Source organism: Nerophis lumbriciformis, linkage group LG29, assembly GCF_033978685.3.
Source record: "Nerophis lumbriciformis linkage group LG29, RoL_Nlum_v2.1, whole genome shotgun sequence".
In the NCBI taxonomy this organism is placed as follows: domain Eukaryota; kingdom Metazoa; phylum Chordata; class Actinopteri; order Syngnathiformes; family Syngnathidae; genus Nerophis; species Nerophis lumbriciformis.
The window spans coordinates 4058288-4086073 of record NC_084576.2 but is presented as its reverse complement, the minus strand read 5'-3'; the positions used below and the strand labels follow the sequence as shown (position 1 = coordinate 4086073).

At 43.3% G+C, this 27786-nt stretch overlaps 3 protein-coding genes across 7 annotated transcripts in view; all 3 read left to right on the top strand.

Annotated features, from left to right (window-relative positions):
* Positions 1-21366, top strand: part of kiaa0586 (KIAA0586 ortholog) — a 38070-nt gene extending 16704 nt beyond the window's left edge. For 3 of the 5 annotated variants that reach the window (XM_061925173.2, XM_072911880.1, XM_072911878.1), the window contains exons 8-26: positions 2256-2579; positions 2760-2832; positions 2897-3058; positions 3132-3297; positions 3364-3519; positions 3677-3780; positions 3843-3971; positions 4034-4203; positions 4268-4392; positions 4457-5424; positions 5495-5528; positions 5594-5693; positions 12430-12599; positions 12676-12707; positions 12782-12859; positions 12923-13034; positions 14483-14518; positions 14719-14827; positions 20923-21366. In XM_061925173.2, the coding sequence (XP_061781157.1) occupies positions 2256-2579; positions 2760-2832; positions 2897-3058; positions 3132-3297; positions 3364-3519; positions 3677-3780; positions 3843-3971; positions 4034-4203; positions 4268-4392; positions 4457-5424; positions 5495-5528; positions 5594-5693; positions 12430-12599; positions 12676-12707; positions 12782-12859; positions 12923-13034; positions 14483-14518; positions 14719-14780 (3001 nt within the window). In that variant the 3' untranslated portion in view covers positions 14781-14827; positions 20923-21366. The other 2 variants (XM_072911879.1, XM_072911881.1) reach the window with 2 other exon arrangements.
* irf2bpl (interferon regulatory factor 2 binding protein-like) lies at positions 184-2246 on the top strand. The gene has a single exon (XM_061925178.1). It carries the CDS (start codon positions 251-253, stop codon positions 1925-1927), a length of 1677 nt encoding a protein of 558 aa, XP_061781162.1. The 5' UTR covers positions 184-250; the 3' UTR covers positions 1928-2246.
* Positions 21367-21545: 179 nt separating the features above from the next.
* lgals3b (lectin, galactoside binding soluble 3b) lies at positions 21546-22929 on the top strand. Its single transcript, XM_061924445.2, has 5 exons — positions 21546-21960; positions 22011-22222; positions 22284-22372; positions 22428-22599; positions 22664-22929. The coding sequence occupies exons 1-5, from the start codon at positions 21546-21548 to the stop codon at positions 22811-22813; spliced, it is 1038 nt and encodes a 345-aa protein (XP_061780429.1). The 3' UTR covers positions 22814-22929.
* Positions 22930-27786: the final 4857 nt, after the last annotated feature.

The window sequence follows — 27786 nt, the reverse complement described above, 5'->3', positions numbered from 1 at the left end:
TGTGTGTGTGTGTGTGTGTGTGTGTGTGTGTGTGTGTGTGTGTGTGTGTGTGTGTGTGTGTGTGTGTGTGTGTGTGTGTGTGTGTGTGTGTGTGAGAGAGTATCCAATCAGAATTCCTCAGCTGGATGTAGTGAAGCCCCTCCCCCGCTCCCTCTCCCTGCCCGCAGAGCGCCTGGTGAAAAACAACAAAAAGTCTCAACATTTTGCAGCTTGTGCACGGCGGAGGCAGCAGGGCAGCGGTATCTGGACCATGTCCTCTCCCCCGCAGCTGCCCTTGTCCCGCAGACAGTCGTGTTACCTGTGCGACTTGCCCCGCATGTCCTGGGCCGTGATCTGGGACTTCAGCGAGCCCGTGTGCCGAGGCTGCGTCAACTACGAGGGCGCCGATCGCGTGGAGTTGGTCATCGAAACCGCCCGCCACTTGCGGCAGGCTAACTGCCTCCAGGAGCCCACCTCGGCCAAATGCGGGAAGGAGCTTCTCCACCAGAACCCGGCAGACCGACCCAGCAGGTCTCAGCAGCCCTCCGCAGACAGGTACTCGGTCTGTGCGGACAACCGGGCCAGGCTTCTGAACGGGTTCAAAGCAGACGACGGACTTCCCGAACTGAACCGACAGAGTCTGAGCTCAAGGAGTAGGAGCCATGCAGATTTGGCGTCTGCACCGGGACCTGGTAACATCCCGCCCAGCCTGCAGCCCCAGACGTTGCCGAATAGATTGGACCCGCATGACGCAGCCAGCAGAACAGCTTTGCCAGTCTCCGGCCTTGACCAAAAGGGTCAGAGCGAGCCGGCCGTAAAGCAGGAGCACGAGCTGAAAGAAAAGCAGCGCAACGCAGAGGTTCTGAGCGAACTGAGAGAGAGTCTTCGGAACCGACAGGAGGACTGGGCGAGCAAGCCTGAGGTGGTCCGTGATACATTAGTTACTTTGTCTGGCTGTACACCCTTTGAGGTCCGCTTCAAGAAAGACCACGGTCTGCTGGGACGAGTGTTTGCATTTGACGCCGTGTCCAAACCGGGGTTAGGCTATGACCTCAGGATCTTCATCGAGTACCCGAGCGGGTCCGGAAAAGTGTTCTCCAGTGCCTCAGGGGTGGCCAAGCAGATGTACCAGGACTGCATGAAGGACCCAAATCGAGGACTGTCCTCTGGGTTCAAGTACTTGGAGTATGAGACAAAACACAGTTCTGGTGACTGGCGGCTGCTGGGGGATTTGTTACCAGAATCTCTGCGGGTCTTTAAGGACTGTGTGGGGGCGGACATGCTGCCTCAGCCCCACATGAACAGCAGCCACCCAGTGCTATCTACCATGGTGCCGCCCGCACGGGCCCAGCCCCCTTGTCCGTCCAGAGCCATGTCCAGGAAGCGGAAGGCTTCCCCGGAACCGGACGTAGCTGAGAGTGAATCCAAGCTGATGGAGGACCAGCACAGGCAATGGATCAGCAACCAGGCCAAAGCCCTCAAACTGTCCTTTGGTCGCTCCACCTCGCCCGAGTCCGTCCTGCCCCTTCCCGGCGGCCACTCCCCTAAGGTGGCGGACGGGCTGGGACACGCGCAGTCTCCAGACAAAGACAGAGCCTCGGGCGACAGTCCCTTGTCCTCCGCCCAGAATAGCCTCCCGGGAAGCAGTGGCGTGGAGCAGGCGCACGCTCCGAGCGTGGCCCCCGGCGGACCTTTGTGCTGCACACTGTGTCACGAGCGCCTAGAGGACACACACTTTGTCCAATGTCCCTCTGCGGCCGGCCACAAGTTCTGCTTCCCATGTTCCCGGGAGAGCATCATGACTCAGGGGCCCTCAGCCGAGGTGTACTGTCCCAGCGGGGACAAGTGTCCCCTGGTGGGCTCTGACGTGCCCTGGGCCTTCATGCAGGGCGAGATTGCCACCATCCTGGCAGGGGACGTGATGGTGAAGAAAGAGAGAGACCCTTAATGTGATCCGTCTTCACTACTGTCCTTGTTTTTATATTTGTCGTTTTTTTGTACCGCCATCTTTTCTACGTGTTGTAACGTGATCAATAAAGTCTGGTGTCCCACGTGACGTCACGCCTTTGATTGACAGCTTGATGGAAGCATTGCCTTGTTGCGGTCTCGCCTGCAGGGATCTCTCTCCTGCCACTGTTGCCATGGGAACCATTTGCCTGTCGCCTAGCAACAGAGAACCGCTGCAGCCTGCAAACCTTAGTGGCAGATCTTTTACCTGCCACCAACATCGCATCATATTGTCCTTGAAAATAATGTCTTCCTTTTTTTTCTGGTAGGGATGCCCGCCATCAGAGAGGCACTGTTTCCGTGGCAACCCAAGCCACTGACAGCCAAGCGTTGATGGAGGCCTTGCCCGTGCAGACCGAGGCGAGGACGCCATTGATGCCAAGCCACACCTTTGATCGCGTTTCATCCGTCAAACTCCCAGCGGCGCCGCTTCCCAACGGGCCTGAGGTCCCGTCCATGCTGGAGAAGGCCAGCCGGGTTCTCCGCCAGGTTCAGCGGCGGAAGAAAGTTCTGGAGGACAACCTGAAGGTTGTGGCAAGAGTTCGAAGTGGAGAGATCCTGCACTCTCAGCTGAAGGCCCTGGTTCCTAACAGGTAGCTGCTAGCTCACATTCCTTAAGCCACTGTCGGAATGGTAAAGGTAGGGCCCCCCACACCCAATGGTGTTAGGGAAGCTCCTCCCACCTACCCACACATCAGGAACAGAAGCATGACAGACCACTACCGTAGTATTACTTCGAGCCGGCTTGTCACCATGTCATGTGACCTCCACAGAGACCATGGCGAGCAGGTCCGTATTAAGAGGACAGTGGACGCCTGGATCCATCTGATCGACAGAGACGTCCAGGTGAGGTATCACTCGTCACGTTACCTAACGGAGCTTTTGAGACTACTTCTTCTGTGGTGCATAGGCCAAGGTGGAGGCGCAGGCGTCCCGGCGCCAACGCGCAGACGCCACTTTCTTTCCGCAGCAGGCGGCGCCGGGGAATAGGGGTCCCGCCCACACAGGCAAAGCATCGGGAGCGCGGCGCAAGGTGGCGGCGGAAAAAGGACACACTACTGGAACGAGAACGGTATCTACTCCACTTTGCCTATTGGGCTGACGTGGCCACGCCGATAATGACTCGTCATTGTTCCCCTCCCCAGGAGGCGGAGCCTGCTTTGGAGCGGCCGGATGACGAGTCGTACCTTACTCGTGTGTACGGCAAAGCCCCGCGAGACGGCCTTAGGAAGAGCCCCTACCCTCGCTCAGGCTCTCTTCCCTTGCCACCTGACAGGAAGCTCCGCCCACATCTGGTGCCGCTCTCAAAAGGTCAGTTTTCTCCGCTCATGAGCGTGTGGAACCTCCTCATTGCTGACGTCCAGTAACTGTCAGCAGCAAGTACAAAGAAAGACGCCGCGCAGGTGTTTTCTGTTTCAAAGACCAGTCTGGCACCGCCCCTCAACTCATCACCTGGGCGACACCTGTCCTCCCAGCTGACCTCAAGTGACCCGTCTAAGACCCCTGCAGAGACGGCCATGGCTGTCCCCCTGGGTCAGTGACACCCACCATCAGTGTGTGAATGGGTGAATGTGGAAATAGTGTCAATTTGCTTTGAGTACTTTGAACGTAGAAAAGCGCTATACAAGTATAACCTGTATTGCTTGTCCTGCACATGCTCGCTGATTACCACTCTGCCCCTCCCACAAAGCTCACCCAAGGATAGGCCCCTCCCCGAGGTGTCAACAGGAGGGGACCTCAGTTCCTGTTACCTGCTCCCCAGTGGACCACGCTCTACCTGAGCCCCCCAGCCAGGTGAGTAAGCCTGCTAGCGTGTGTTGTTGCTCCGCCTCTTTTGATGGACCTTGTGTCCCCAGCAGCTGCAACCAGTGGACGAAGATGAAGGGGAAGCACCGCCGCCATCTTTCACTGTCAACGTCACAGAGAAGAAGAACGAGGGAGAGGGTGGATTTCCTGGAAGTGACTTCTTGTGTGCGGCTGACGTGGTAAGCATCTTCATCATGGCCGCTGCGGCCCTGATGTTCTCCAGTGACATCATTTCACTCAGGGGGAGGAGTCTGTCCCGGAGGAGGTACAAGTACATTTGGACGGAGATGTGTCTCCCCCTCCGGTCTTGTATCAGGTCTTGGCCCCCCAGGACCAGGGCTTGAATGCCGTCCTCCACCGGGACTCTGCGACAGGCGATGACGGCGATCTGGTGAAGCGTCTGGCGCTACGGTGACAAACGGGACACGGGCGGCGCCATGTGCCGCTTCTTGCTTCTGACTGTTGTGTTGTTCAGGGTGGAGCAACAGCTCATGTCAAGGATGATCTCGGACTTGTACCCGCTGCAGACCCCTGAACCCCAGCGCAACCATGCCACGGAGCCATCAAACGTGGAAGGGCGGAGTCTAACTTCCGCAGTCGGTGAGTTGAGACATTGACATACCAATCACAAAAGACATCCTTGAATGTTTGTTTGTGTACGTAGTGGAGGCAGCAGGTGACACGGGTCTGCAGCACGTGGGGGACACCAATCTGCACGTGGACTCTGTTTTCGTCAAGCAAATGGTCCATGAGGTTCTGGCCATGATAGTCGCTCAGGTTCTTGGACAGAAGGAGGCTCCAGATCCCCCATCAGATCTACGACCAGATTTAGGACAAGGACCAAAGATAAGAACAGATCCACGACTTGATCCAGTAACATATCTAGGACTAGAGCCAGAAAAAAACCCAGGACTTGAAATAAGAACAGAACCGGGACCCGAGCTAAGAACAGATCAAGAGCTACGATCAAATCCGGTAACAGAACAAGGATCAGAGCTAGGACTAGATCCAGCACCAGTGTTAGGATCAGATCCAGGAACAGAGCTAGAATCAGATCCAGGACCATATCCAGCACCAGAGCTAGAATCAGATCCAGGAGTAGAGCAAGTACCAGCTCTCGCACCAGAGGAAGCAGCAGATCCAGGACTAGAGCTAGTAACAGATACAGCAGATCCAGGACTAGAGCTAGGAACAGATCCAGCAGCAGAGGAAGCAGCAGATCCAGGACTAGAGCTAGTGACAGATCCAGCACCAGAGGACGCAGCAGATCCAGGACAAGAGCTAGTGACAGATCCAACAGCAGAGGAAGCAGCAGATCCAGGACTAGAGTTAGTGACAGATCCAGGACTAGAGCTAGTGACAGATCCAGGACTAGAGCTCGTAACAGATCCAGCAGCAGAGGAAGCAGCAGATCAAGGACTAAAGCTAGGAACAGATCAAGAAACAGAGGAAGCAGCAGATCCAGGACCAGAGTCAGCCCCAGAGCTAGGAACAGATCCGAGACCTGAGAAATCAGCAAGTCCAGGACCTGAGAAATCAGCAAATCCAGGACCAGAGCAAGAAGCAGATCCAGGACCAGAGTCAGCACCAGAGCTAGGAACAAATCCAGCACCAGAGGGATCAGCAGATGAAGTAAAGAAAAGTTCAAAGTAGGTAAATGTTCGTCTTTGGTTTGAAAATCTAACCTGCTGCTTTGTTCCAGGTGAAGATGCTTCCCGTGGCAATCACAGCTGCAGGTAGGACAACGTTAGCGTAGCATCAGTAGCCATCAAATACTAACACTTCCTCCTTGTTACCTCAGATCCGTTAGCCACGCCCACCTCCCCTGACGGACTTCCTCTTGATGGCCGCATGTCATTGGGAGACTCCTTGGACCAGGAGATGCCGGTGGAGCACACCATGTATGTACACGGAACATATATGATAATGTCATGTAACATGACAATGATATGTCACATGATAATGTCATGTCAAATGATATTGTCATGTGACATGATAATGATATGTCACAAGATAATGTCATGACACATATGTCACATGATAATGTCATGTCACGTCACGTGATAGTCATGTCACATGATATGTCACGTGATAATGTCATGTCACATTATAATGTCATATCAAATGATATTGTCTTGTGACATGATAATGATGTCACAAGATAATGTCATCTCACATATGTCACATGATAATGTCATGTCACATGATATGTCACGTGATAATGTCATGTCACATGATATGTCACATGATATGTCATGTGATAATGTCATGTCACATGATATGTCACGTGATAGTCATGTCACATGATATGTCACGTGATAATGTCATGTCACGTGATGATGTCATGTCACATGATAATGTCATGTCACATGATAATATTATGTCACATGATAATGTCTTGTCACATATGTCACATGATAATGTCATATCACAGGATAATGGCATCTCACATGATAATATGTCACATGATAATGTCATGTCACATAATGTCACGTATGTCACATGATAATGTCATGTCACATGATAATGATTTGTCACATGATAATGTCATGTCACATGATAATGATTTGTCACATATTGTCATGTAACATAATATGTCACATGATAATATGTCACATAATAATGTCATGTCACATGAGGATATCATGTCACATGATAATGATTTGTCACATGATAATGTCATGTCACATGATGATATGTCACATGATAAGGTCATGTTTTATGTAAATGTCATGTCCCATGATGATGTCATGTCACATAATGTCACGTATGTCACATGATAATGTCATGTCACATGATAATGATTTGTCACATGATAATGTCATGTCACATGATAATGATTTGTCACATGATATTGTCATGTAACATAATATGTCACATGATAATATGTCACGTAATAATGTCATGTCACATGAGGATATCATGTCACATGATAATGATTTGTCACATGATAATGTCATGTCACATGATGATATGTCACATGATAAGGTCATGTTTTATGTAAATGTCATGTCCCATGATGATGTCATGTCACATAATGTCACGTATGTCACATGATAATGTCATGTCACATGATAATGATCTGTCACATGGTAATGTCATGTCACATGATAATGATTTGTCACATGATATTGTCATGTAACATAATATGTCACATGATAATATGTCACGTAATAATGTCATGTCACATGAGGATATCATGTCACATGATAATGATTTGTCACATGATAATGTCATGTCACATGATGATATGTCACATAAGGTCATGTTTTATGTAAATGTCATGTCCCATGCTGATGTCATGTCTTAAGATAATGTCATGTCACATGACAATGTCATGTGGCACGATATGTTGCATGATAATGTCATGTCGCATGATAATGATTTGTTTCATGATAATTTCATGTCACAAGATGATTTGTCACATGATAATATGTCACATGATAATGTCATGTCACATGATATGTCATGTCACATGATGATGACATGTGACATGATAATGGCATGTCTCATAATCCATCCATCCATCCATCTTCTTCCGCTTATCCGAGGTCGGGTCGCGGGGGCAGCAGCCTAAGCAGGGAAGCCCAGCCTTTCCTCTCTCCAGTCACTTCGTCCAGCTCTTCCCGGGGGATGCCGAGGCGTTCCCAGGCCAGCCGGGAGACATAGTCTTCCCAACGTGTCCTGGGTCTTCCCCGTGGCCTCCTACCGGTCGGACGTGCCCTAAGCACCTCTCTAGGGAGGCGTTCGGGTGGCATCCTGACCAGATGCCCGAACCACCTCATCTGGCTCCTCTCCATGTGGAGGAGCAGCGGCTTTACTTTGAGCTTCTCACCCTATCTCTAAGGGAGAGCCCCGCCACCCGGCGGAGGAAACTCATTTCGGCCGCTTGTACCCGTGATCTTGTCCTTTCGGTCATAACCCAAAGCTCATGACCATAGGTGAGGATGGGAACATAGATCGACCGGTAAATTGAGAGCTTTGCCTTCCGGCTCAGCTCCTTCTTCACCACAACAGATCGATACAGCGTCCGCATTACTGAAGACGCCGCACCGATCCGCCTGTCGATCTCACGATCCACTTTCGCCTCACTCGTGGACAAGACTCCGAGGTACTTGAACTCCTCCACTTGGGGCATGTCTCATAATGTCACATGATAATGCGTCACATGATGTCATGTCACATGATGTCATGTCACATGATAATGTCATGTTTTAAGATTTAAGATTAGTTTATTTCAAAGGGGACAATGCAATTTCATAAAACACATGACTGCACATGGCGAAAAAAAGCCAGAATTAGCCAGAAGGCTAGTTTTCATCTGATGTAAAAAAAATTTTTTTTTAAAAAGGCAGTAAAATTACAATTTCAAAGAAAAAGAAAAGAGAGAGAAAAAGAAAAAAAGCACACAATACATATACTCCATCCATCCATTTTCTACCGCTTATTCCCTTTGGGGTCGCGGGGGGCGCTGGAGCCTATCTCAGCTACAATCGGGCGGAAGGCGGCGTACACCCTGGACAAGTCGCCAACACAGATAGACAGACAACATTCACACTCACATTTACACATTAGGGCCAATTTTTAGTGTTGCCAATCAACCTATCCCCAGGTGCATGTCTATATGATAAAAAATAAAATACAACGTAACATTTTTCTTAGCATCAGAACAGGCTCATCTTTTAGTGCTGGCAGCTGTAGGCGTTGATAAGCCATATTTTCTATTTTTTTGTGAAGGCCTTGTAAGTTGTGACCAGTTCCACACATTTGCACTCCTTCCTGACCACGCCGACTTACTGAAAGTGCTCCTGCGCAGAGGAATATAACAGTCACCTCAGACAGAGCCTCGAGTGACACGCTCACGGCTGTTTCTTTGGCTGATGAACTCTGCCAGAGGATCTGGAGCCAATTCATGCAGTATTTTATAGGTCACTTTTAAGTCATGTGTGAAGACTGTCCCAGTTTAAAATACTGTTTTTTTTTTAGAATGGCACAGTGATGATAGTACCTACGTTTTTTATCCATAACTTTAATTGCTTGTTTGTACAAGATTTCCCATGTTTTTTTAAACTCAGACCAGCCTGAGACCAGCTGGTAAGGCAATAGTTGAAGTGGCTGAAAATCATCGAATGCAAATATAATTTCGCTGCTTCAGTTGACATTTCATTTTGAATTGCAAGAAAATTTGCGAGATTAAACTTGACTATTTTACACAATTTGCCCATATTAGCTTTAAAGGAAAGCTCCTGCAACCAAGTTGTAACATAGGACTTTGTTTTAGTGAGTTTAACAGCAACAATGTATTTAGTGTGACCATGAAGGAAGAAAACCGTGTCGTCTGCATACATTAAGCATTCAGCTTCAGGACAAACAGTGGGCAAATCATTAATATAGAGGCTAAATAAAAGAGGACCTAATATTGACCTCTGAGGGACTCCGGAGGTTAGCCTAAAAGAGTCAGATCTGCAGTTGTTAACTGATACAGATTGTGTTCGATCATGCAGATATGATTCAATCCAGCTCACAGCATTTTGAGAGAAGATAATGTCATGTCACATGATAATGTCATGTCACATGATAATATCATGTCACATGATAATGATTTGTCACATATGTCACATTAAATTTGATGTAACATGTCATGTCACATGATAATGTCATGTCACATAATTTCATGTGTTATGATAATGTAATTTCACATGATAATGTCATGTCACATAATTTCATGTGTTATGGTAATGCCATTTCACATAATTTCATGTGTTATGATAATATTTCACATGATAATGTCATGTCACATGATAATGTCATGTCACATGCCAATGTCATGTCACATGATATGGCACATGATAATGGCATGTCACATGGTGATCTCATGTCACATGATGTCATGTGGCATGATATTTAGCATGATAATGTGTCGCATGATAAAAGCATGTCACATGATAATGTCATGTCAGATAATCTCATGTGACATGATAATGTCATGTCACATGATGATGATGTCATGTCACATGAGGATGTCATGTCACATAATAATGATATGTCACATGATAATGTCATGTCACATGATAATGGCTTGTCACATGATAATGTCATGTCACATGATAATGGCTTGTCACATGATAATGGCATGTCACATAATGTCACATGATAATGTCATGTCACATGATGTTACATATGTCACATGATAATGTCTTGTCACATGATGTCATGTCACATGATAATGTCATGTCACATAATGTCATGTCATATGATAATGATTTGTCACATGATAATGATGTCACATGATAGTATGTCATGTCACATGATAATGTCATGTCACATAATTTCACGTGTTACGATAATGTCATGTCTCATAATGTCATGTCAAATGATGATGTCATGTCACATGATATGTCAAATGATAATGTCATGTCACATGATAATGTCATGTCACATGATATTATGTCACATGATGTGTCTCATAATATCATGGCACATGATGTCATGTAACATATGTCACATGATAACATGTCACATAATAATATGCCACATGATAATGTCATGTCACATAACGATTTGTCACATGATAATATGTAACGTCACATGATAGTGTCATGTCACATGTCATGTGGCATGATAATGTCATGTCACATGATAATGTCATGTCACATGATAATGTCATGTCATATGATAATGATTTGTCACATGATAATGATGTCACATGATAGTATGTCATGTCACATGATAATGTCATGTCACATAATTTCACGTGTTACGATAATGTCATGTCACATAATGTCATGTCAAATGATGATGTCATGTCACATGATATGCCACATGATAATATCATGGCACATGATGTCATGTAACATATGTCACATGATAACATGTCACATGATAATGTCATGTCACATAACGATTTGTCACACGATAATATGTCACGTCACATGATAATGTCATGTCACATGATGTTACATATGTCAGATGATAATGTCTTGTCACATGATGTCATGTCACATGATTATGTCATGTCACATAATGTCATGTCATATGATAATGATTTGTCACATGATAATGATGTCACATGATAGTATGTCATGTCACATGATAATGTCATGTCACATAATTTCACGTGTTACGACAATGTCATGTCACATAATGTCATGTCAAATGATGATGTCATGTCACATGAAATGTCACATGATAATATCATGGCACATGATAATGTCATGTCACATGATATTATGTCACATGGGGACGGCGTGGCGAAGTTGGGAGAGTGGCCGTGCCAGCAATCTGAGGGTTACTGGTTCAATCCCCACCTTCTGCCATCCTAGTCACGTCCGTTGTGTCCTTGAGCAAGACACTTCACCCTTGCTCCTGATGGGACTGGTTAGCGCCGTGCATGGCAGCTCCCGCCATCAGTGTGTGAATGTGTGTGTGTGAATGGGTGAATGTGGAAAATAGTGTCAAAGCGCTTTGAGTTCCTTAAAAAAAGGTAGAAAAGCGCTATACAAGTACGACCCATTTACCATTTACATGATATGTCTCATAATAATATCATGGCACATGATGTCATGTAACATATGTCACATGATAACATGTCACATAATAATATGCCACATGATAATGTCATGTCACATAACGATTTGTCACACGATAATACGTCACGTCACATGATGTCATGTGGCATGATATTTAGCATGATAAAATATCGCATGATAATGTCATGTCACATGGTAATGTCATGTCAGATAATCTCATGTGACATGATGATGATGTCATGTCACATGATGGTGTCATGTCACATGATGTCATGTCACATGATAATGATATGTCACATGATAATGTCATGGCACATGATAATGGCATGTCACATAATGATGTCACATGATAATGTCATGTCACATGATGTTACATATGTCACATGATAATGTCTTGTCACATGATGTCATGTCACATAAAAATGTCATGTCATATGATAATGATTTGTCACATGATAGTATGTCATGTCACATGATAATGTCATGTCACATAATTTCACGTGTTACGATAATGTCATGTCACATAATGTCATGTCAAATGATGATGTCATGTCACATGATATGTCACATGATAATATAATGGCACATGATAATGTCATGTCACATGATATGTCTCATAATAATATCATAGCACATGATGTCATGTAACATATGTCACATGATAATATGTCACATAATAATATGCCACATGATAATGTCATGTCACATAACGATTTGTCACACGATATGTCACGTCACATGATAATGTCACGTCACATGTCATGTCACATGATAATGTCATGTCACATGATAGTGTCATGTCACATGTATCACATGATAATATCACATGTATTACATGATAAAGTCATGTCACTTGATGTCATGCCACATGTCACAAGATAATGACATTTGTCACATGATAATGTCATGTTACGTGATAATGTCATGTCACGTGATAATGTCATGTCACATGATAATGTCAAGTCAGGAATATTATCAAACATATGATAATGTCATGTCAGGAATATTATCAAACACATGATAATGTCATGTCAAGAATATTATTATGGTATGATAATTTAATGTCAGGAAAAATATTAGGTTAAGTGTTGTAAATCAACTGTGACAGGATGCAGAGGTCAGAAGAAGTGTTGGCTCCGCCCCCTGTTCGGGTTGACCCAGAGTCCAGCTGCAGTTCTTGTGATGAAAGCACTTTGATGACAGGAAGTGACAGTGCACTCCAACAGCTGTCAGAGGGAGAACTGGTCGTCTGCTTCAAGCAGCCCGACTCATTGACAGGTAAGGGGTTGGGGTCAACCTGTTCCACCTTTGCCTACTGACATTCTCCCTTAAATGTTGTGTGTGCGTGTGTTAGAGAGCAGTTTATCCAGCTCCCTTCACGACATGGTGAGCAACACTTGAGCTGAAGCCAATCAAATGTTCACTGCTTCCTGTCTGATCACTGCCTGTTCCTCATCTAGGACTTTGACCCCCCCAGCGAAGGGCAGGTCAAAGGTCATATGTTCCATTCACACACACTGCAAGATGAAAGATCACAGGTACACACCGACACCCAAACATGCACCTGCCCCCCTCTGACTTCTGACCTGCTGTGTTTTCAGGGTGAGTGGCGGAGGGGGGAGGAGGAACTAAGTCTGGGGGAGGTGCCTGGTGCTCACAGGAAGCTGATGTTGCAATCAAGCGCACCTCGCCGAGCCATCGCTTCTTGTGCAGGTGTGACATCATTATGACATCACTGCATCACATCAGCATCATTATGACATCATCACTGTGACATCACTGCATGATAACAGCATCATTATGACATATCTGTGACATCACTGCATGACATTATCATCATCATTATGACATCCTCACTGTGACATCACTGCATGACATCATCATCATTGTGACATCACTGCTTTACATCAGCATTATTATGACATCATCGCTGTGACATCACTTCATTACATCAGCATCATTATATCATCACTGACATCACTGCATGACAGCATCATTATGACATCCCTGTGACATCAGTATCATCATGACATCATCACTGCATGACATCATCATCACTGTGACATCAGCATCATTATGACATCACTGCAGGACATCAGCATCGTTATGACATAATCACTGCATGGCATTATCACTGCATGACATCATTATCATTGCGACATCACTGCATGAAATCAGCATCATTGTGACATCAGCATCATTATATCATCATTATGACATCATCACTGACATCACTGCATGACATCATCATCATTATGACATCATCACTGACATCCCTGTATGACATCAGCATCATTATGACATTAGTGCATGACATCATCACTGCGACATCACCGCATGACATCATCATCATTATGACATCATCGCTGTGACATCAGCATCATTATGACATTATCACAGTCACATCACTGCATGACATCAGCATCATTATGACATCACTGTGAAATCACTGCATGACATCACTGCATGATGTCAGCATCATTATGACATCACTGCAAGACAACAGCATCATTATGACATCACTGAAATCACTGCATGACATCAACTGCATGACGTCAGCATCTTTATGACATCACTGCATGACATCAGCATCATTATGACATCATCACTGTGACATAACTGCAGGACATCATCATCATTATGACATCAACACTGTGACGTCACTGCATGACATCCGCATCATTATGACATATCACTGAATGGCATCGTCCTTATTGCATCAGCATTATGAAATGAACTGCATGACATCATTTTGACATCATCATATCACTCCATGATATTATGACGTCAGCTGCATAACATTTCCATCATCAACACGAGCTCACTGTATGACATCATCATCATCATTACATCACATCACCATCATTATGACATCACTGTGTGATATTATCATGACATCAACCTCCTCATGACATCATTATCATCGTGACATCATCATATCACTGCATATTATTTTGAGCATGTTATCATGACATCACCTGCATGACATCATCATCACTATGACACCATCGCCACTATGACATCATCATAGCATCACTGCATGACATCATTATGACATCTTGACATGTCACTAATGCTCTCTTTCGTTGTCTTCTTGTGTGTGCGTGCGTGTGTGTGTGTTTGTGTGTGTGTGCGCACGTGCGTGCGTGCGTGTGTTCCAGGCCAAGAGCAGAATATATCTTCTGATGAGTCTTCGAGTAATTTCTTCTAGTACTTTTCTACTTTTGAAGTTCAGCAGCACTTTAATGACGCAAAATAAAATCCCTCTAGGAAGTTTTTCCACATCATTCATGCAATATTCTCTTCAGTCTTACTTGCTGATGTTTTTCTTTCATTTTGCTTTTCATCAAATGAAAACCATTTGAATTGTCTGAGAGCACTTCGTCTTATTGTGAAGGGTCTAACAGGAAGTTGTCGGCAAGAGGAGGAGGACGCAGGTTGGAATCCCTGGTACCCTGACAGACTGAAGAGGCAAACAGCCGACAGAGGTCTGTGCTTACTCAAAGGTACAATTTCAATGTCAAAACACTGCTTGGCATACATCTAACCTTTTATTATTGTTATTATTATTATTATTATTGTTCACATTCAGTGTTGGGGACAAGATTCCTAGCTTTTTTAAGATAATTTAACAAACCTACACCTCAGTGTCATATATTTTGGTGTTTCACTAATGCCAACTGTTAGCATTTTGCTCATATTTTTTGCTACTTGACGCTGTCTGGCCAGCGTGCTAACTGTTAGCATTTCAGTTTGGCTTTTCAGCATTCGCACAAAATTGCATTTTCTTGTTCTTTGAAACAAATCAAAATATTCTACTGGTTTTGAAGGTGGAAATTAATATTTAGTACGGCTCCATTCTGAGTTTCCTGAAGAAAGGTCTAGTTAGTGAAGTTATGGCGAATAAAAGCCTATCCTAAACATGCATTTATTTCCAGTTCATTCTTGCAGACATGGCTGCAAACTCCAGGCCATTTCTGACTTAGCTCCACTCCACCTGTAACGGGCTTAAATAAAAGTCCAATAAAATACAAATGTAATTTCTCTTGTTGCCTTGTTTGTACTTGAATGAATTAAAGGAGCCATATGTAATAATGTGGCCAGAAATGGTACTGCAATAACGGTCAAAATTCTGTAGTCCCCTGCCCCTCTCCCTTACTGAGGTTGCCAGATACACAGCTGGATGGATTGGGCTACTCAAAGGAACTTCAAACTTCCACTGCCTCTTACTAGGGGTTGAGTTGCTGGGACCATAATAGCTGAATAGAAAAGCATTTTGTCAATAACCAACACATTTGACACAGAAATGAGGCTATTTTCAGGACGAAGTACGCCAAGCCTGCGTACAATATCACAACAATCATATAGTTATTGTCAGTACTATCAAAAAACAAAGACTAAAACCAACGCTAGTGTTGTATATTTGTTGGTCGAGTGACTGTGTGATGGGTGATGAGCCAAGTTGACGGCAACGAGGAATCGTCGAACAAAAAGCTTTATTTGATTCAGCGAGCCTCAGGCCCTGTTTACATTAAGCCAGATAACTCCTTAAACAAATAATTATTTAGCCTAAGCCTCGTGTCAGCCACACTAAACCATCGTTTAAGGTTCCCCTCCTTGGATAATTTTTTACACGGGTAAGTGCGTTCAAACTGATAAACCTTTTTTTTTTTTTGCAAATAATCATTAACTTTATAATTTGATGCCAGCAACACGTGACAAAGAAGTTGGGAAAGGTGGCAATAAATACTGATAAAGTTGAGGAATGCTCATCAAACACTTATTAGGAACATCCCACAGGTGAACAGGAAAGTTGGGAACAGGTGGGTGCCATGATTGGGTATAAAAGTAGATTCCATGAAATGCTCAGTCATTCACAAACAAGGATGGGGCGAGGGTCACCACTTTGTCAACAAATGCGTGAGCAAATTGTTGAACAGTTTAAGAAAAACCTTTCTCAACCAGCTATTGCAAGGAATTTAGGGATTTCACCATCCACGGTCCGTAATATCATCAAAGGGTTCAGAGAATCTGGAGAAATCACTGCACGTAAGCAGCTAAGCCCGTGACCTTCGATCCCTCAGGCTGTACTGCATCAACAAGCGACATCAGTATGTAAAGGATATCACCACATGGACTCAGGAACACTTCAGAAACCCACTGTCAGTAACTACAGTTGGTTGCTACATCTGTAAGTGCAAGTTAAAACTCCTATGCAAGGTGACAACCGTTTATCAACAACACTCAGAAACGCCGTCGGCTTCGCTGGGCCTGAGCTCATCTAAGATGGACTGATACAAAGTGGAAAAGTGTTCTGTGGTCTGACGAGTCCACATTTCAAATTGTTTTTGGAAACTGTGGACGTTGTGTCCTCCGGACCAAAGAGGAAAAGAACCATCCGGATTGTTATAGGAGCAAAGTTGAAAAGCCAGCATCTGTGATGGTATGGGGGTGTATTAGTGCCCAAGACATGGGTAACTTACACATCGGTGAAGGCGCCATTAATGCTGAAAGGTACATACAGGATTTGGAGCAACGTATGTTGCCATCTAAGCAACGTTACCATGGACGCCCCTGCTTATTTCAGCAAGACAATGCCAAGCCACGTGTTACATCAACGTGGCTTCATAGTAAAAGAGTGCGGTACTAGACTGGACTGCCTGTAGTCCAGACCTGTCTCCCATTGAAAATGTGTGGCGCATTATGAAGCCTAAAATACCATAACGGAGACCCCCGGACTGTTGAACAACTTAAGCTGTACATCAAGCAAGAATGGGAAAGAATTCCACCTGAGAAGCTTAAAAATGTGTCTCCTCAGTTCCCAAACGTTTACTGAGTGTTGTTAAAAGGAAAGGCCATGTAACACAGGCCCTTTCTAACATGCCCTTTCCCAACTACTTTGGCACGTGTTGCAGCCATGAAATTCTAAGGTAATTATTATTTGCAAAAAAATCATCAAACATCAAATATGTTGTCTTTGTAGTGCATTCAATTGAATATGGGTTGAAAAGGATTTGCAAATCATTGTATTCCGTTTATATTTACATCTAACACAATTTCCCAACTCATATGGAAACAGGGTTTGTACTAGTAGCTTTGTTAGACAAGATCATAGACTGTATTGGACAATATAGTTTACATCCCAAATGTCCATTTCCATTTATTACAAGTAATAAGAAAATGTAAATGCCTGACTTACCTATCAAGGAGGAAAATGAGCAAGTTTGGCGTCAGATGAAAAAAATCTTCAATGGTCTCCATCTTTTAAAGGCATCCCTGATACAAATCCTGGTTTTGTTCCTGGCTTTGTCATGAATAAGTTGAGAATGGTAACTTTTAGATTTAGTAAGGTCTGACATTATTAGTAACTTTACCAGTGTTAGTAGCCAGCAGATGGCGGTGCCTAACCGGCAATCTGGGTGTGACACACTCACAGACTTTCTAATTGGTCAAAAGGTGGAGGGCGGGACATCGAAATGACAACAAGTTCAGTAAAACATTTAAAAAAAAAACGTTCTTGTTTGACATTCTGTCTACAAAATTGCATTTGCATCCAAATATTGGAGTATTTTCTTAGGCAAATTGTATTTATGGTGGCAAATAACCAGTGATTAATCATGATTAATCACAGTTCAAAAGTGTGATTAATCTGAATAAAAAAATGATCGCTTGACAGCCCTAATATAAATATGTATATATGCGTGTGTGTGTGTGTGTGTGTGTGTATATATATATGGATGTTTATATATATATATATATATATACAGTATATATATATAATGTATATCAATGTGTATGTACTGTATATATCTATATATATATGTGTGTGTGTAAGTATATACTGTGTGTGTATATATATGTATGTCTATATATATATATGTATGTACAGTATGTGTGTGTGTGTGTAAGTATATACTGCGTGTGTATACATATGTATGTGTGTATATATATATACGTACAGTATGTGTGTGTGTATATATATATATATATATATACATATATATATATATATATATTCATATATAGCTATATATATATATAGCTATATATATATATATATATATATATATATATATATATACATATAGGGGAAGCGGGGGGTATATATTGTAGCATCCCGGAAGAGTTAGTGCTGCAAGGGGTTCTGGGTATTTCTTCTGTTGTGTTTATGTTGTGTTACAGTGCGGATGTTCTCCCGAAATGTGTTTGTCATTCTTGTTTGGTGTGGGTTCGCAGTGTGGCGCATATTTGTAACAGTGTTAAAGTTGTTTATACGGCCACTTTCAGTGTGACCTGTATGGCTGTTGACCAAGTATGCGTGCATTCACTTGTGTGTGTGAAAAGCCGTAGATAGTATGCGACTGGGCCGGCACGCAAATGCAGTGCCTTTAATCTTTATGGCGCTCTGTACTTCTCCCTACGTCACTGTACACAGCGGTGTTTTAAAAAGTCATAAATTGTAGGAGTATATTTACAGCTAGAATTCACCAAGTCAAGTATTTCATATATATATACTGTATATAAGAAATACTTGACTTTCAGTGAATTCTATATATATATATATATATATATATATATATATATATATATATATATATAAGAGAAATACTTGAATTTCAGTGTTCATTTATTTACACATACACACACATAATACTCATCTACTCATTGTTGAGTTAAGGGTTGAATTGTCCATCCTTGTTCTATTCTCTGTCACTATTTTTCTAACCATACTGAACATTCTGCTTCGTCGCCTTGTTGTGTGCGCAGTTGTGCACTGCACTCTATAAAAGCCGTAGATGTTATTGTCACATATGCATGTACAGTAGATGGCAGTATTGTCCTGTTTAAGAGTGTCACAACATTGCTGTTTACGGCAGATGAACTGCTTTACGGTAGACGAAAACGTGACTGCTGTTGTCGTGTGTTGTTGCCACGCTGGGAGGACGTTAATGAAACTGCCTAACAATAAACCCACATAAGAAACCAAGAACTCGCCCTCGATCATTCTACAGTTATAACGTGATTGGGCAGGCACGCTGTTTATATTGTGGGAAAGCGGACGTGAAAACAGGCTGTCGACACGTCACTCAGAGATTTTTGGGAGAAAATTTGTCCCGGGAGGTTTTCGGGAGAGGCGCTGAATTTCGGGAGTCTCCCGGAAAATCCGGGAGGGTTGGCAAGTATGCAGGAGGTGCGAGCGTAATCGAAAAAGGGTTGAATGAGAGTTCCCGCTAGAATCTTCATGCTGCTTTTGTTGACCAGAGAGGAGATTCTGTAGAGAAATCTCATTCGTTGGTTGACCTTTTTGATTACCTTGGTTGCCATTTTATCACAGGAAAGATTAGCCTCTAGAATGGAACCTTGGTAGATGACCTCATCTTTCCTGGTGATAACAATGTCACCCACTTTAATAGTGAAGTCACTGACTTTCTTAAGGTTGATGTGGGGCTTAAATTCAGTGTTTGCAGGACGTCTGACAAACTGTCTGTGGCGCTTAGACCCAAAAAGAAAAAAGAATCTTACTTTCATCAGTCCCCAAATATTACGCCATTTCTTTTTAGGCCAGTCAATGTGTTCTTTGGCAAATTGTAACCGCTTCAGCACACGTCTTTTTTTTAACAATGGGACTTTGCGGGGGCTTCTTGCTGGTAGCTTGGCTTCCCATAGACGTGCTGATCGTTACAGTACTCACAGGCCATCTTAGATCTTCTTTGATCCTCCTGGAGCTGATCATTGGCTGAGCCTTTGCCATTTTGGTTATTCTCCCATCCATTCCAATAGTCGTTTTTCTTCTTCTTCCTCGCCTTTTTGGTTTTGGCTGCCATTCTAAAGCTTCTGATATCACTTTAGCTGAACAGCCTATCATTTTCTGCACTTCTTTATAGGTTTTCTCCTCTTTTATTACATTTTTAATCAAAGGACGCTCTTCTTCTGAACAATGTGTCTTGAATGACCCATTTTACTCTGTTTTTCAAGGACAAATGCACAGCCAGCATATGCAGCGTCAGTTGCCTTGATCCTTAAATAAGGGCCACTTGTTTATGTTGTAATGCAGTAGTTTGTCCAATAGATGGCACTGTTGTACTGTTGATTAATTTCATTCCACTTTTTATATGCACTTGCTATATTGCCTGTGTGTGCATGCCAGTCAATAAAAAATTTAAAAAAAAGAAAACGCATTGAATGAGAAGGTGTGTCCAAACTTTTCCCCTGTACTGTATGTATATATATATATATATATATATATATATATATATATATATATATATATATATATATATATATATATATATTAGCCTTGTGAAAAGTTGTGAAGCCCTGCCCTTACACCTAACAGGAAGTGCTGGAGAACCTGTTCTAAATTTCCTTCAAACGTGTTAGTGTGCGAGCTAACTGCTTTTGCTGCCAAATACTTCTTCTTAGCTTAGCATAGCTAGCAGCAAAACGTGGAAAAAAATAAAGACCATGACACTTTTTGTGTGAGTGCGTGCGTGCTTGTCCCCCCCGGCCTGGAAGATGGACCTCCTCAGAATGTTTGTGCACTTTGTCACGTTGTGTATCTATGGCGTTGTTGTGTTTCTTTCCTTTGTGCTCACAACAGGCATCCATTAGTCACCTGGAAGTGGGTGTGGCCTGTACGTGCTAACAGGGAGTGGCGCACACACACAGACACACTCACACACACACACACTGCAGGTGAGCGCACGGCAGGTAAGACTTGAACACAAAATGTCCTTATGTGAAAGGTAAAACTGGATTGTGTCTACCAGACACTTTATTATGTACCCCTGTTCTGGTCACATGGTGGTGGGCTAATGGACGAGGATCACTCATGGACTAGTCTCACCCATGGACTAGTATCTCATAGACTAGTATCACTAATCGACTCATATCACTCATAGACTAGTCTCACTAATGGACTAGTCTCACAAATCCTGTATATCTTTGGAAACTCATCCACTAAGTGTGTGTGTGTGTGTGTGTGTGTGTGTGTGTGTGTGTGTGTGTGTGTGTGTGTGTGTGTGTGTGTGTGTGTGTCTGTGTTTTTTTTCAAGTTCCGACTCGTCTTCACCACGGAACAACATGAATGTAAGTTTTGTCGCATGTTTGAACCCCAGGGAACTGGAAGTTCTTTAGTTATATGTCTTTGTGTGTGTGAGGGAGACAGGGAACATTCCACATGAAGCACCACACCCTCTGTGCTGCCTTCAGGGACACCTGGACATGTCTAACATATTTCTGTCTGGCAGCTCTCGGACGCTCTTGATGAGGGGGCCAACAACCAATCAGCAGGTCTTTGGCCCAATCCGTCCTCAGGCACCAACCCTGCCTGGCCCGGTGCACCACCTGGAGGTGCGGGTTCAGGGGGGTGGCCTGCACAGGGTGGAAGCTCCGGGGGGTGGCCTGCACCGCAGGGTGGAAGTTCCGGGGGGTGGCCTGCACCTGCACCTGCACCGCAGTCCGGAGGTGGGGCCTCATGGGGGTCAGGAGGGCAGTCTGGACCGCAGTCCGGAGGTGGGAGTTCAGCGGGTGCAGGGGGATGGCCTACACCTCAGGGTGGAAGTTCAGGGGGGTGGCCTGCACCTGCACCGCAGTCCGGAGGTGGAGGTTCAGGGGGTCCAGGGGGATGGCCTACACCGCAAACCGGAGGTGGGGGTCAAGGGGGCTCAGGAGGTTGGCCTGCACCAGGAGGTGGGGGTTCAGGGGGCTCAGGGGGTTGGCCTGCACCCGGAGGTGGGGGTCCAGGGGGGTCAGGGAGTTGGCCTGCACCGCAATCCGGAGGCGGACCCAGTCCCTCCCAAGGAGGTGGGGGTCCAGGGGGGTCAGGGAGTTGGCCTGCACCGCAATCCGGAGGCGGACCCAGTCCCTCCCAAGGAACTGGGCCCAAACCAACTTCACTGGTGAGACACACTGCATACTTCTAAAAACGATGATGACCATGACAACCATGATGTTTGCTAGGCGGTGCCCTTCAGTCAAAGCTTCCCCCATGGACTGAGATCAGGAACTAACATCTCTATCAGCGGAAAGATCAAAGCCAACCCTAACAAGTCAGTTTGCCGGGCACCATGGTGATGACGATGACAATGACAGAGATGTGTTCAGGTTCGTTGTGGATTTCGGCTCGTCGCGGGACTTGGCCTTCCACTTCAACCCTCGCTTCAACGAGTACGGCAAGAAGGTGGTTGTGAGGAACAGCAGGATCAGCAACAAATGGGGGCCGGAGGAGCGACACCTGGACGGTCGCTTCCCCTTCACGGCGGGTCAACCTTTCCAGGTGTGCACACCCGACGCCCCTTTCCCTGCTAATGCTAATGCTAACAGGAAGCAATTTGTTCCAGATGAGGATCCAGTGCACCGACCAGATGTTCAAGGTCTTCGTGGACAGCAATCCCCCGCTGGAGTTCAAGAATCGCGGGACACCGTTAGGAAAAGTCGACAAGCTGACCATCTACGAAGACGTCACGCTGTCGCAGGTCAACATCAACTGACCTTTCACCCCAGCATGACCTTTCACCCAAGCCTGACCTTTCACCCCTCAAGCTTCCTGCTTAAGTCAAGCCAAATAAAAAATTGTTGAGGAGACTTTTTCCTTATTGTTTGAAAACTGTCAGTTTGTGTGATTGTAATATGATGGTTGTGTAATTGTAATGTGATGGTTGTGTAATTGAATGGTGATGGTCATGTGATTGTAATGTGATGGTTGTGTAATTGTATGGTGATGGTTGTGTGAGATTGTTGTGTGATTGTAATGTGATGTTGTGTAAATGTAATGTGATTGTTGTGTCATTGTATTGTGATGGTTGTGATGTGTAATTGTATGGTGATGGTTGTGTGATTTTTGTGTCATTGTAATGTGGTTGTTGTGTGATGGTCGTGTGATTATAATGTGATGTTGTGTAAATGCAATGTGATGGTTGTGTAATTGTAATGTGATGGTAATGTCTGTGATTGTTGTGTCATTGTAATCTGGTTGTTGTGTGATGGTCATGTGACTGTAATGTGATGCATGTGATTGTAATGTGATGTGTGATTATGATGTGATGGTTGTGTGATTGAAGTGTAATTGTAATGTGATGGTTGTGTGATTGCCATGTGATGGTTGTGTAATTGTAGTGTGATGTTATGTAATTGTATGGTGATGGTTGTGTGATTGTAATGTGATGGTTGTGTAATTGTAATTGCGGTTGGGAGAGTGGCCGTGTCAGCAACCTGAGGGTTCCTGGTTCAATCCCCACCTCCTACCAACCTCGTCACGTCTGTTGTGTCCTTGAGCAAGACACTTCACCCTTGCTCCTGATGGGTCGTGGTTAGGGCCTTGCATGGCAGCTCCCTCCATCAGTGTGTGAATGTGTGTGTGAATGGGTGAATGTGGAAATAGTGTCAAAGCGCTTTGAATACCTTGAAGGTAGAAAAGCGCTATACAGGTATAAACCATTTACCATTTACATTTACCATTGTTGTGTGATTGGTCTGATTGTTGTGTCACTATATTTTTTGTGTAATTGTCATGTGATGGTTGAGTAATTGTAGTGTGATGTTGTATAATTGTATGGTGATGGTCGTGTGATTGTAATGTGATGATTGTGCAATTGTAGTGTGATGGTGGTGTAATTGTAACGTGTTGGTAGTGTAATTGTTGTGTGATTGTTGTGTCATTGTAATGTCATTGTAATGTGGTTGTGTGATGGTCATGTGATGGTTGTGTGATTGTAATGTGATGTTGTGTGATTGTGATGTGATGGTTGTGTGATTGTTGTTTCATTGTATTGTGGTTGTTGTTGATTATCGTGTGATTGTAATGTGGTGTTGTGTAATTGTAATGTGATGGTTGTGTGATTGTAATGTGATGGTTGTGTAATTGTAGTGTGATGTTGTGTAATTGTATGGTGATGGTTGTGTGGTTGTATGGTGATGGTCATGTGATTGTAATGTGGTGGTTGTGTAATTGTAAGTTGATTTTGTGTGATTGGTTGTGTGATTGTGTGGTTATGGTTGTGTGATTGTAATGTGGTAGTTGTGTAATTGTAGGTTGATTTCATGTGATTGTAATGTGATGGTGGTGTGATTGTTGTGTCATTGTTGTGTCATTGTATTGTGGTTGTTGTGTCATTGTAATGTGATAGTTGTGTAAATGTAGTGTGATGGTTGTGTAATTGTTGTGTGATGGTTGTGTAATTGTAATGTGATGCTGTGTGATTGTAATATGATGATTGTGTAATTGTAGTGTGATGTTGTGTAGTTGTATGGTGATGGTCGTGTGATTGTAATGTGATGGTTGTGTAATTGTAATGTGATGGTCATGTGCTTGTTGTGTGATTGTAATGTGATGGTCATGTGATTGTAATGTGATGGTTGTCTAATTGTATGGTGATGTGGTGTGATTGTTGCGTCATTGTAATGTGGTTGTGTGATAGTTGTGTGATTGTAATGGGATGGTTGAGTAATTGTAGTGTGTTGTTGTTGTGTAATTGTATGGTGATGGTTGTGTGATTGTTGTGTGATTGTCGTGTGATGGTTGTGTCATTGTATTGTGGTTGTTGTGTGATTGTAATGTGATGGTAGTGTAATTGTTGTGTGATTGTAATGTGGTTGTTGTGTGATGGGCGACATTGATTGTAATGTGATGATTGTGTGATTGTAATGTGATGTTGTGTGATTGTGATGTGATGGTTGTGTGATTGTTGTGTAATTGTATTGTGGTTGTTGTGTGATTGTAATGTGATGGTTGTGTAAATGTAGTGTGATGGTTGTGTAATTGTGTGTGATTGTAATGTGATGGTTGTGTAATTGTAATGTGATGCTGTGTGATTGTAATATGATGATTGTGTAATTGTAGTGTAATGTTGTGTAATTGTATGGTGATGGTTGTGTGGTTGTATGGTGATGGTCGTGTGATTGTAATGTGGTGGTTGTGTAATTGTAAGTTGATTTTGTGTGATTGGTTGTGTGATTGTGTGGTTATGGTCGTGTGATTGTAATGTGGTAGTTGTGCAATTGTAGGTTGATTTCATGTGATTGTAATGTGATGGTGGTGTGATTGTTGTGTGATTGTTGTGTCATTGTATTGTGGTTGTTGTGTCATTGTAATGTGATAGTTGTGTAAATGTAGTGTGATGGTTGTGTAATTGTTGTGTGATTGTAATGCGATGGTTGTGTAATTGTAATGTGATGCTGTGTGATTGTAATATGATGATTGTGTAATTGTAGTGTGATGTTGTGTGATTGTATAGTGATGGTCGTGTGATTTTAATGTGATGGTTGTGTAATTGTAATGTGATGGTCATGTGATTGTTGTGTGATTGTAATGTGATGGTTGTCTAATTGTATGGTGATGGTGGTGTGATTGTTGTGTCATTGTAATGTGGTTGTTGTGTGATGGTTGTGTGATTGTAATGGGATGGTTGAGTAATTGTAGTGTGATGTTGTGTAATTGTATGGTGATGGTTGTGTGATTGTTGTGTGATTGTCGTGTGATGGTTGTGTCATTGTATTGTGGTTGTTGTGTGATTGTAATGTGATGGTAGTGTAATTGTTGTGTCATTGTAATGTGGTTGTTGTGTGATGGGCATGTGATTGTAATGTGATGATTGTGTGATTGTAATGTGATGTTTTGTGATTGTGATGTGATGGTTGTGTGATTGTTGTGTAATTGTATTGTGGTTGTTGTGTGATTGTAATGTGATGGTTGTGTAAATGTAGTGTGATGGTTGTGTAATTGTTGTGTGATTGTAATGTGATGGTTGTGTAATTGTAATGTGATGCTGTGTGATTGTAATATGATGATTGTGTAATTTTAGTGTGATGTTGTATAATTGTATGGTGATGGTCGTGTGATTGTAATGTGATGGTTGTGTAATTGTAATGTGATGGTCATGTGATTGTTGTGTGATTGTAATGTGATGGTCGTGTGATTGTAATGTGATGGTTGTCTAATTGTATGGTGATGGTGGTGTGATTGTTGTGTCATTGTAATGTGGTTGTTGTGTGGTGGTTGTGTGATTGTAATGTGATGATTGTGTAATTGTAGTGTGATGTCGTGTAATTGTATGATGATGGTTGTGTGATTGTTGTGTGATTGTCGTGTGATGGTTGTGTAATTGTATTGTGGTTGTTGTGTGATTGTAATGTGATGGTAGTGTAATTGTTGTGTCATTGTAATGTGGTTGTTGTGTGATGGGCATGTGATTGTAATGTGATGTTGTGTGATTGTTATGGTTGTGTGGTTGTTGTGTCATTGTATTGTGGTTGTTGTGTCATTGTAATGTGATGGTTGTGTAATTGTAGTGTGACGTTGTGTAATTGTATGGTGGTGGTTGTGTGATTGTATGGTGACGGTCATGTGATGGTTGTGTAATTGTAGTGTGATGTTGTCCGATTGTAATGTGATGGGGGTATGATTGTGTGATTGTTGTGTGATTTTTGTGTCATTGTATTGTGGTTGTTGTGTCTTTGTAATGTGATGGTTGTGTAATTGTAGTGTGATGGTTCTGAAATTGTTGTGTGATTGTAATGTGATGGTTGTGTAATTGTAATGTGATGTTGTGTGATTGTAATGTGATGGTTGTGTAATGTTAGTGTGATGTTGTGTATGTGTATGGTGATGGTCGTGTGGTTGTAATGTGATGGTTGTGTAATTGTAGTGTGATGGTCATGTGATTGTTGTGTGATTGTAATGTGATGGTCATGTGATTGTAATGTGATGGTTGAGTGTTTGTAGTGTGATGTGTCATTTTATAGTGCTGGTTGTGTGATTGTTGTGTAATTGCCGTGTGATGGTTGTGACATTACATTGTGATTTTTGTGTGATTGTTGTGTCATTGTATTGTGGTCGTTGTGTGATTGTTGTGTAACTGTATTGTGGTTGTCGTGTGACGGTGATGTGATTGTCGTGTGATTGCAATGTGATGGTTGTGTAATTGTAGTGTGATGTTGTGTAATTGTATGGTGATGGTTCTGTGATTGTCGTATCATTGTTGTGATTGTTGTGTAACTATTCTGATTGTTGTGTGATGATTGTGTGATGGTCGCGTGATTGCAATGTGATGGTTGTGTAATTATAGTGTGATTTTCATGTAATTGCCGTGTGATTGTTGTGTGATGGTTGTGTGACTGGTGTGTGATGGTTGTGTAATTTTCATGTAATAGTTGTGTGGCTCGTGTGTGATTGTTGTGTGATGGTTGGTTGGTTGGAATTTATTTGGAACATGAATACAAATTGATACATCACATATTTTTATTTCTCTTTACAGCATGTTTGAAAAGGAGTAGGAAGAAGCAAAGCTTATTCAACCCTACACCTTTTCCACTTCCTATCAATGAAAGGCACGTGTGTTATTTGTGTGATTTGTGTGACACTCAAGCTGTGTTGCTGCATCAAGATCGTGACATACTGCCACGTCACCTTTGCCCCGCCAGGGGGCGCCGCAACACATTGGAACCGAATGGCTGTAGCTGTTCTTAA